At 30.4% G+C, this 10,000-nt stretch overlaps 1 protein-coding gene across 1 annotated transcript; it reads left to right on the forward strand.

Annotated features, from left to right (window-relative positions):
• Nucleotides 1-244: 244 nt before the first annotated feature.
• Nucleotides 245-8,415, forward strand: LOC145849084 (uncharacterized; the record flags this gene model as incomplete). Its single annotated transcript, XM_082954162.1, has 11 exons — nt 245-364; nt 636-1,291; nt 1,447-1,507; nt 1,640-1,739; nt 3,656-3,711; nt 6,187-6,314; nt 6,610-6,676; nt 6,868-6,930; nt 7,235-7,297; nt 7,764-7,943; nt 8,160-8,415. Coding segments are annotated over 11 exons (1,619 nt in total), but the record flags the coding sequence as incomplete, so codon positions are not given.
• Nucleotides 8,416-10,000: the final 1,585 nt, after the last annotated feature.

Raw genomic sequence — 10,000 nt, forward strand, 5'->3', positions numbered from 1 at the left:
AAATTATGTTGCATTCAAGTCAAATCAACTTAAAACTTTAGTAAAAATATGATTTTTTTAACAGACTAAAATAGATGAAAAAGACTAATTACTGATTATTAAACAAATTATAAATGTTTTGCCCCATATCTATTTGGTGTAATATAGTCAAGTTAAAAAAGTTTAAAAAAGACTCATAGTCCTGTGAGGAAAAAAGAAAGAAAAACATACTAGTTTAAAAGTTAAAAAAAATAAATATATTCAGCACCACCACCAGCACCAGTGCCCCCAGCAGACAACAAAGCGGCAGGTGACAGCAAACCCGCTGAAACAAAACCCCCTCAAGCAGGAGGATACCAGGGTTATGGTCAGCAACAGCAAGGAGGTAGTTAATATAATTTTGAAAGTTAATTTAACCCTGAATGGCGTTATTGAAATCAGAACTTTTATATTCTTTGTATTTTTAAAAAACTTTGAATCTAGGTTCATAGTTTTACATTTAAGCTTCCTCACTAGCCGATCTAATTTAACCTTGATGTCAATTAGCACCAACAGCTTCAAATTGTAAAATTTTTATACAAGTTATTCAAAAACTCACCTGGTTATACACATTCAAAAGCTGTGTTTTAGCAACTTATTAAAAAACCATCAAACAGGCCAGTACGGAGGTTACCAACAGCAACAAGGATACGGCCAGCAACCAGCCGGAAACGGGGCCCAGCAGTACGGTCAGCAGAAGCCACCCCAACAGCAACAACAGGGCCAATACGGTCAGCAACCCCAGGCTCAGCAGTCTCAGTACGGACAGCAGCAGCAGGGTTACGGTCAGCAAGGACAGTATGGCCAACAGCAGTACGGTCAGCAACCTCAACAAGGGCAGCAGAGTGGCAACGGAAAGCCGCCATCATCTCAGGGTGCCAGCCAGCCTCCTCAACAAGGGCAGCAGCAGTACGGTCAGCAGCAAGGGGGCTACGGCGGCCAACAGGGCCAGAACAAAGGGTACGGCCAACAGCAAGGTCAGGGGTACGGCCAGCAGGGAAACCAGAGCCAGGGCTATGGACAGCAGCAGGGTGGCCAGAACAAGGGGTATGGACAGCAGCAGAGTCAAGGATACGGCGGCCAGCAGCAAAATAAGGGTTATGGTCAGCAAGGTGGTCAGGGAGGCTACGGCCAGGGAAGACCTGATGCTGGTAACCAGGGCGGAAGGGCACCGTATGGTGACAACAAGCCCAGAGACGATTACCAGAGAAGAGACGGTCCTCCGTCCAACAGAGGTGGCGGAAGATTTGACGGTGGAAATGACCGCGGAGGCGTTGGTTTTTTAGAATACAAATAATTAAAACACTTTAAAAGTTAAATAAAGTAGAAGTAGTCAATTGTGCTACATTTAAACACTAAAGTTTAGTTTTTGTGCCAAACTAACATAACAGGTTCTACTTATTTCAAAATTTTGTATTTTTTTTACAGTATGACAACAGAGGGGGCCGAGGAAATGACAGAGGAGGATACAGCGGCAACAGTGGAAGAGGTTAAAAAAATAATTATTTATAAACAATAAATATTAGTTTTCATTTCTCGAATTACAAATTTGTTGCCAATTAGCTAACAAAAGAAATTATTATTATGTTTTTAAATTATAACATGATATAAAATTATTCAGGCCGTGACATGGACAGACAAGGTGGTTACGACAGGAGAGATGACAACAGAGGCGACAGTAGAGGGGGTTACGACAGCAGGCAGGGTGGATACGATAACCGGTGAGTACTATCATGTATGTTTCTCATAAGTATGGTTGGGATAAGTTGGTGTGTAAAGGGGAATAGAAGGGGGTTGGGGTAAATGATAAAATGAAAATTTGGTTGTTGTTAGTATGTGTATAAATTTCAACATGTTTCTGATAAAGTTTATTTAAATTAGTGAAGGGAAGTATAAGGGGAGTTGAAAAAAATATAATTGATTGTTGCTTAATTATAATAATAAATGCATAAGTATTCAAATATTTTTGACAAACAGAGTTGAAGTAAATTAATCTGTAAAGATAAATTAACAGTATTGGGATAAATGGTAAAATTTAAATTAATTATCTGAGTTGAAGTCTTTCTTATTTCCAAAATTATATGCAAAAGTATTATCTTTTCATTGAAGGTAAGTTAAAAATTTAAATTTGAATAAAAAAAAAAGCAAATTGGGGTTACTATAATGTACATACATAAAAGTGTTTTTCGGATATATGGATATAAATATAACTTTTTTTTCATGGATTATTCTTTGTGATCAAACTAGATACAATAAATCTTAAGTAGTAGTACATATATAATTTTCTATAAATAAGTTATTTAGAGTATTTTACTAACATCAACTCAAGCATAACAAAATCAACTGAGAACTAATTAAATTACTAACCATCTGAAATAGTAAATATTCGAGGTGACCACATATACAGATCTTGTTCTAATGATAGAAGTATTTAATATTTGTTACAGTTTACAATGAAAATGAATAAATTCGCATAAGGCCTGTATTGTTATGTAATGTTATTAAAAATGGTATATTTTTGCAGATATTGTAAGCTGTAAAAGTTAAACTAATTGGTGTATATGTAGTCAGAAATAAATTAAAAAAAACAAAAACAAAAAATGTTTTGCTTGACATAAATAGCTTGTATGCTGAAGAAAGCTATCATGAAATGTTTTAGTTTTGTAAATAATACCAAAATTGAACAGTCTAATTTATTCGGAAAGAAAAAAACACTTATATAAAAATAATAAAGTTTTTACTGTATGAATCAAGTTTAAGTGGTCACCTTGAATGATTAAAAAAAGTAAAGATTAGTAGTATTAGAATATCGTTGTACTGCTGTATTTTTGTATATCAATTTAGTTTTTCAGATCTGGACTTCGATTGCTAATGGATAACAAATTATTATAAGTTAATGAAATATTAAAAATTTTGTATGAATAAACTGTTAAGTAGATTATAGAACACAATTAGAGTCTTAATATATTTAAAAATAGCTCTAGTTATTTATCAACCGAACGTAATTATAAAATCATTTTTGAAGGAAGACTTAGTTTTATGTCCAAATAGTAATGTTTGGCGGAAATATATTTTAATGTTTATTAGAAAACTATAAAAAAGTTATGTAGAAAAGCTTTGAAATAAACATGGTTTGAGAATTTAAACTTAATCCTTTCTGAAATTACCAAAAACGTATACAGTTTTACCAAATTTTACTCATTCAAGACAACTTTTTTTGTCAATAATTATAAGAATCTACATTTAAAAAAACTGATACACCATTTATATTTTACTAAGTTGTTGCTGGTCTCTGTGAGGTGTATAAAATAATTTAGTATTTGATTTTTATTACTTAAGAATATTAATTGACAAAGTTTTGTTGTAAACGAGCGTATATAAATTAGAGTAAATATAAAAAAAGTTAGAGGTAAATGCAGTTCAAAATTGCCACTGCTATGTATTTCATAATTTAATAGTTTTTAATAAAATATTGTTAAATATATTATTTACTAATAGAGTTACTAGTATTTTTGCAAGAATGTATAAAAAAGCGAACTTTACTATTTCACAATACACCTGTATATGGTTGTCTTATTAGAAATTGGTGCATCACATATGCACAAGTAAATTAACAAGTTACAATTCATATCTACAGTGGAAACCGAGGCAACGACTCAAATGGAAATGGTTATCAGAGCAACAGGCCACAAGGTATTTTCACAAAAAAAAAGTATCATTAGTAATAGTGTTGTTTTATATTGCCACACCATTGGTGTTTTTACTGTTTGATATTAACTTTAAAAGAGTAACTGTTTAGTATATTTTTGTAGTAAAGCTTGGTAAAAAAAAAACAATTTTTTTAAAAGTTTAATCTTATAAGTTTTATGTAATAAGCATTCATTAAAGTTATATTTCCTGTACGATTAGTAAAGTATTTGTATATGTTTATCAAAAGTATTAACTACAGCCATAATGTACCCAAAAGAGTAAAATAGAGTAAATGCAGTTCAAAGCTGCTACTGCTATGTATTTCATAATTTAATGAAAACTTAATTTTATGAGATGTTTTTTATCACGGCCTGGAAGTTAACATAGTACCCATCAAAGACCCACATAAATTTCGAGTTGATTTCTTGGTTAGATCTATTGAGGTCTTAGTTAAACATATATTTATCATGTGTACAAATTCAAAATAAAATAGTTAAAATGATCGAATACAGGAGTTTATAAAGAAATATTAAAAAAGACAAATATAAATTTATTTAGAAGGCTTTGTTTAAGCTACGCGTAGTAAACAAAGTTGAAAATACCTAACTAAATAGTCGATTAACTAAACCTGGAAATCAAAATCTAACTATTTTAAAATAATATACAGCTTGAAGCTGCATTCAAATAAAAAACGAACAGTCTATAAATATGTATAATCAGAAATGACCTAGTTGTGTTATGTTGGTTATTTGTTAACAAAAAGCCAATTTCTTTACTGAGCTGTACGTGATTTGAAGATAATTAATTGATTTTTTGAACATTACTCAGAAAACCTACCATGGTTTTTTTATGGTTTTGCAAAATCTTAGAAGTATGACTTAATCTTATTGATTATACATTTAGTTAGTTTTTATTTATAGGGATTTAACATTATAACTATACCTTATATCAACATTTTGAGTTGAATTATATTACTTGAACTACATATTCCAAAGTTTGAGTTGAATATCCCAGAATTACCAGAAAGTTATGTTTAGTTAATTATGTCCTCAATACACTTTAGGAATCTACTAAGTATTAATTGATCAGAAAAAACTTGTAAATTACGGTATATTGGTTTACTATTATTTGCTAATAGATAAAGGTGCAATAGTTCTATTTTTTTATAATCTTTCCAAAATTATTTGAAATCTTATACGCAGATAGTAGGTATTTATTTTATTTCTATACTTATGCCTTGTACACTCTATACCAATCAATGTCTTCAAACCAACCTTTGTTTTTATAATTGATAAAAAATAAATGGTTTTATATTTCTAAAAGATCTGAATGTGAAAAAAAATACTATGCAAAATATACAACTTAGTTAAATTCAGTATATATGACCAAAATATTTGTAAATATTTTAGCCTTGTCATGCATACTGAAGAATAGGTCTTTAAATATTTCCTTAATTAGAAAAAAACATTACTTCTAATTACAGTAGTAGTTTCAATATCTTGTTCCTTTCTTAATAAGCAATGTTTTTTCTTATTTTTTTATACTTAATTAGTTTCATCAACAACTACTAGCCTTGGAAATTTAGTACATGATATTTTAATATGACAGTTAAAAAGAAAATAAGAAATTTCTATGTTTATCATTTACAATTTTATTTAATGCAAAAACTTCAACTGACTAGTGGCTTAAAGTTTTTGTGAAACAAATTTATTGGCTGTTGCAACTATCCAATTTGTAGAAAAATAAATATTCTTGAATAAACAAAAATTTAGTTAATATTTATGTTTATCATGTGATAGTTGTTCAAAACCTGACATTGGTAAAAATAACTGACAATGCAAAAAATAACTATAATTAGCTTAAAAACAAAGAAAGTATTGATAACTAGCATTAATTTAGTCACATATTTTTTTGAGCTATCCAGACCACTATTGTGAAAAATATTTTTAATAGTAATCTATCTATAAGTCAAATTGTTCATGTAGAAAATACTGAGCAGCTTAAAGACTGTAAAGTTGTTACAAAAAATTCTCAAAATACACATAAATATATATAAATATATTGGTCTAAGCTTTCAGTGCTATTATTTGAAGGTTATTAAGTTTTGAAGAGTTGAATAAAAGTTAGTTTTTCATATACTTATTTTCTTAGGTTTTTGGAAATACATGGTTTTGTTATTAATTAACTTATATACATATATTGGGTCTCTAAGAAAGCATTAACGAAAGTAATGAACCTGCAACCATGCATTTATTTAGTTACATTCATGAACATATTTGAATTAAGAGCTATCCCCAAGAAATTGAGTCCTGTTACTTATTTATTAATTACCAGAAAAACTATCAATGATTGGGTTGAACAAATGTCTAAATGAAAAAGATTCTAAAAAAAAAATCATAAACGATTCCTCTGTTAACTGATGTTGATAATTTGTAAAAAAAGTTAATATTTAAATTAAATTGCAAATACAACGAACAGCAGTGCAACCGGTGCAACAGGAAGTTCAGAGCGGACCACCCAGCGACACCATTTTCGTCAGCGGACTGCCGAAAAATGTGACCAGTCAGCAAATTGGTGACTTCTTTGGACAAATCGGCATTGTCAAGGTTAGATTTGTTGTGTAGTATTAAAGTAAAAACTAGTTAGGTTTACAAAATACATTTGTAATGATAGACTTGAATGAGTATGTTAGACATTAGATTTATATATTTTAACATATTAAGTTGAATAATTTTAAAACTACCCTGAACATTTTAAAAGTGACTATAAAAAGTTGTTGATGATTAATTTTTTTAATGGCAGATAAACAAGTTTTATTTTTTTGTTAATTACAAATTTATTTGTGGTTTTAAGAAATAAGTTTTAGTTTATAATGATTGTGTATGTATGAATTGGTAACAGAAAGACAAACGAACTGGAGAGTTGAAGATTTACATGTACAACGACAAGGAAACTGGCCAGCCTAAAGGTAATAAAAACAAATAAAAAATATATGAAAAGAGCGAATGTACTTCAATACATATGTTGTAACTCCTTAGATTTTAATTTGAGAACTGGTAAAGTTTCAACCAGAAGTACTAAAAATTAATAGATTATTTGCTAACCAAGTAACTACTTCAAAAGTTATCAATAATATTGTAATGATATAATTAATTACAGGCGAATGCACAGTAACTTATGACGACCCACCGAGCGCCCATGCTGCCATTAATTGGTTTAACAGTTAGTTTTTGTTGCATTATTGTTTTTAAACATTAAACATGACAGATTCATGTGGAAATAGTTAGAGATTAAATTCAGTCTTTCTAAGTTTGTGTCCTTTGTTTTAAAGCACATAAATCTCAAAAATTGTTAAAAAAAAATTGCGTTTGATTTTTGTTTTTAGTATTTAATTAAAAAATTGAAACAAGTTGTATAAGAAAACTACTTCTTAAAAGTATTTATCAGTTTAAAAAATAACTTTCATTTAAAAATGATCTCAAATGAATAAAAGATGTCAAATCACAATATTTGTATTTCTTTTCAGAGAAACCATTTAATGGACAAGGCGAATTGTCAGTCAGTTTCACACAAAGAAAAGCTTGGACTGGTTAGTATGCATTTTTATTTATAATGTTAAGTAAATAACATTTAGTTTTAATAAATTTAAGATTTATGTGGGAAAAATGAAATGTACATTTTCACTAGTTGTTTCCTAGTTATTTAAGAATTTACATAAAATAATATTTTTTTTGATGGAAAAGTTGTTGTTATTAAAAATGTAAATGCCAACAGATCAAAAGAAAGCTTTACTTAATCTGTATTTTACTTTTGATTTGCGTCAATTGAGTTGTAACACAAACAAAAACCTTTTTCCCTTCAAACTTTTTTAACAGCAAGTTAAAAAACACAAACTCATTTAATCAATACTTTTATCATTTTGTTTTTGAAAATGAGGGCATGAATTTTGATAGAGCTTTTAATAAGGTTGCCAAGAAACCTGGAAACTAAAAAATAATAAAACAATAAATACATCTTGTTAATCACACAACAATCAACAAACCTCATTCGAACAGGAGAGAAAGGGGGCAGGGGTCGCGGAGGGTCGCGAGGCGGAGGTTTCCGCGGGGGAAGGGGCGGCGGAAGGGGAGGATTCGACAGGAGGGGAGGAGGCAACAGGGGAGGGGGCGGCAGGTACGGAGACAGGGGAGGCGACGATTACCAGGGAGGAGGAAGGAGTTACGGCGGTGACAGAGGTTAGTATGACGTCATAGTACATGTTAGTATATATATATCAATGTAATTAGAATATAGAACAAGTTTTATACTCTGTTTTTAAAATAACAAATATATACCAAACTTTATTTTACATAATAATATAAGCTTTCTTTAACAAATTCTCTTGAACCTAATTGTTTAATCAGTTTAATCTCTGCCTTATTCTTTTTCTTAACAAATTGCAACTTGAACAGGATCGGGGGGCAGAGGCGGATACGGAGGCGACCGCAACAGAGGCGGAGACAGATCGGGAGGCGACAGGCAAGGTGGAGGTAAGTGGAGGGGAGGTTCAGGCAGAGGAAGGTCCGGCCCTTATTAGGGAAACCCCCCGAATAGTTACGAAGCAGTAGAACTTTTTTCATTACACATTTATGTGATGGTTGTTTAGGTAAATTTTTATACTGAACGAGCTTTTGAATGTTTTTCTTTATAAAGTAGTTTTTATTGTAAACACGCATTTATTTTATTTCGCTAATAAATGTTCCAAAACACATTTCTTCCTAATTTCAATTTGTTATAATTATGTTGGTATCCTATCTATTCTAAGTAAATAGAAAACTCCAAGAGCCACTTACCCTATGTAGACAATTTTAGTTCAGTCAGCATGGTTTTTGTTTGCGAGAAGCCCCTTGGCAGACAATTAAATGATAATCACCTTCTTTGTTAGATACTTCTTTGTTAGCTGATTTTACTTTTTTGCCACCATACTAGTTATTGCCCCTTATAGCTAAAATCGCACCTTTATAGAGAAGCCCTCAGTGTAATTTTTCGCACGCATTAGACTTAAACCAGAGAATGATTGAAAAAATTAATATAATGTATAAATCAAGGTTTCTAAAATTTTTTCTACAAGGCCCCTTACAAAAATTTAAAATAGCTATGGCCCTCTCTCAAAAAAATAATATTAAACCTATTTTTTGGTCTCAACTCAAGAATATCTAGTGTAAGTTTCAAAACTACCTTTGTATACACAGAGTTGCCAAAAAACCTGGAATTCTAAACAACTTTTACATTTTAGGTAGTAAAGTTTCGATGTGATAAAATTTATCGTATTTTATTATTATTGTAAGTTTATTTTCATACGAAGGACCCAGGCATCAAAACCTAGGCCACTTATACAGAAAGACATACAACAAAAAGACAAATATAAACCAAAATTGTACATTAAAAATGAAAAAAAAACTGAGTTTAACTAATTAAAGTTTAAAATTAACATAAAAACACAAAAATTATAACACAAAATTTATAATTCCGGTGCTTCCGAAAAGAGAATAACAATATCCTACTCCAACTTCACCCGAACAAATGGTTTCACTTTCATTCGACAACTGGCTTCACATTATTTGAACAAGTGGTTCAGCCTTCATTTGAGTAACTGGTTTAACTTTTATTCGTATAACTAGAACCGCTTTTATCTGAACAACGTGTTTCACTTTTGTTAGGAGAGCCTGCTTCATATTTACTTTCAAATCTTTAATACTCAGATAACTCAGCGTTTGTTGGACTTTTGTAGTAGCTGATAAATGTTGAGAACACTGACTATAAACAAAACTTAAAAACCCAAGGCCCCAAACACTTTAACAGGCCAATTAACTATGTATTAAGGAACAGGTTTTGTTATACACAGAGGAAAGGCGCCGCCAATAAAATAAAGCTATATGTTAAACCAAATTAGACAAATACAACCAGTGGTTAATGAAGAAATAACAAACAAAAAAAATACTTATGGATTTTGCTGACAAAATATTTATTCAAGTCAAACTTTTTTAACCTTAACCGAAAAAGCTCAACTTTTTTACAAAAAACTAATTCGTTTGGAAGCTTGTGTCATAATTCAACTGAACGATAAAAAAGAATTATGCCAAACATTATTATTGAAATTATGTCTGCATGTAAATTTTCTGTTGTTACCTCTCAGTAAATAAGTACATTTATGAGGTTCAAAAATAGACTGTAAATTAATTGTAGTTTCATTATTAATTAGTTTGAAAAAAATAATTAAGTCAAACTCAATCCTTCTATACTCTAAAGACTT

The sequence above is a fragment of the Thalia democratica genome, unplaced genomic scaffold (assembly GCF_965202585.1).
Source record: "Thalia democratica unplaced genomic scaffold, ktThaDemo2.hap1.1 HAP1_SCAFFOLD_2060, whole genome shotgun sequence".
Classification (NCBI taxonomy): domain Eukaryota; kingdom Metazoa; phylum Chordata; class Thaliacea; order Salpida; family Salpidae; genus Thalia; species Thalia democratica.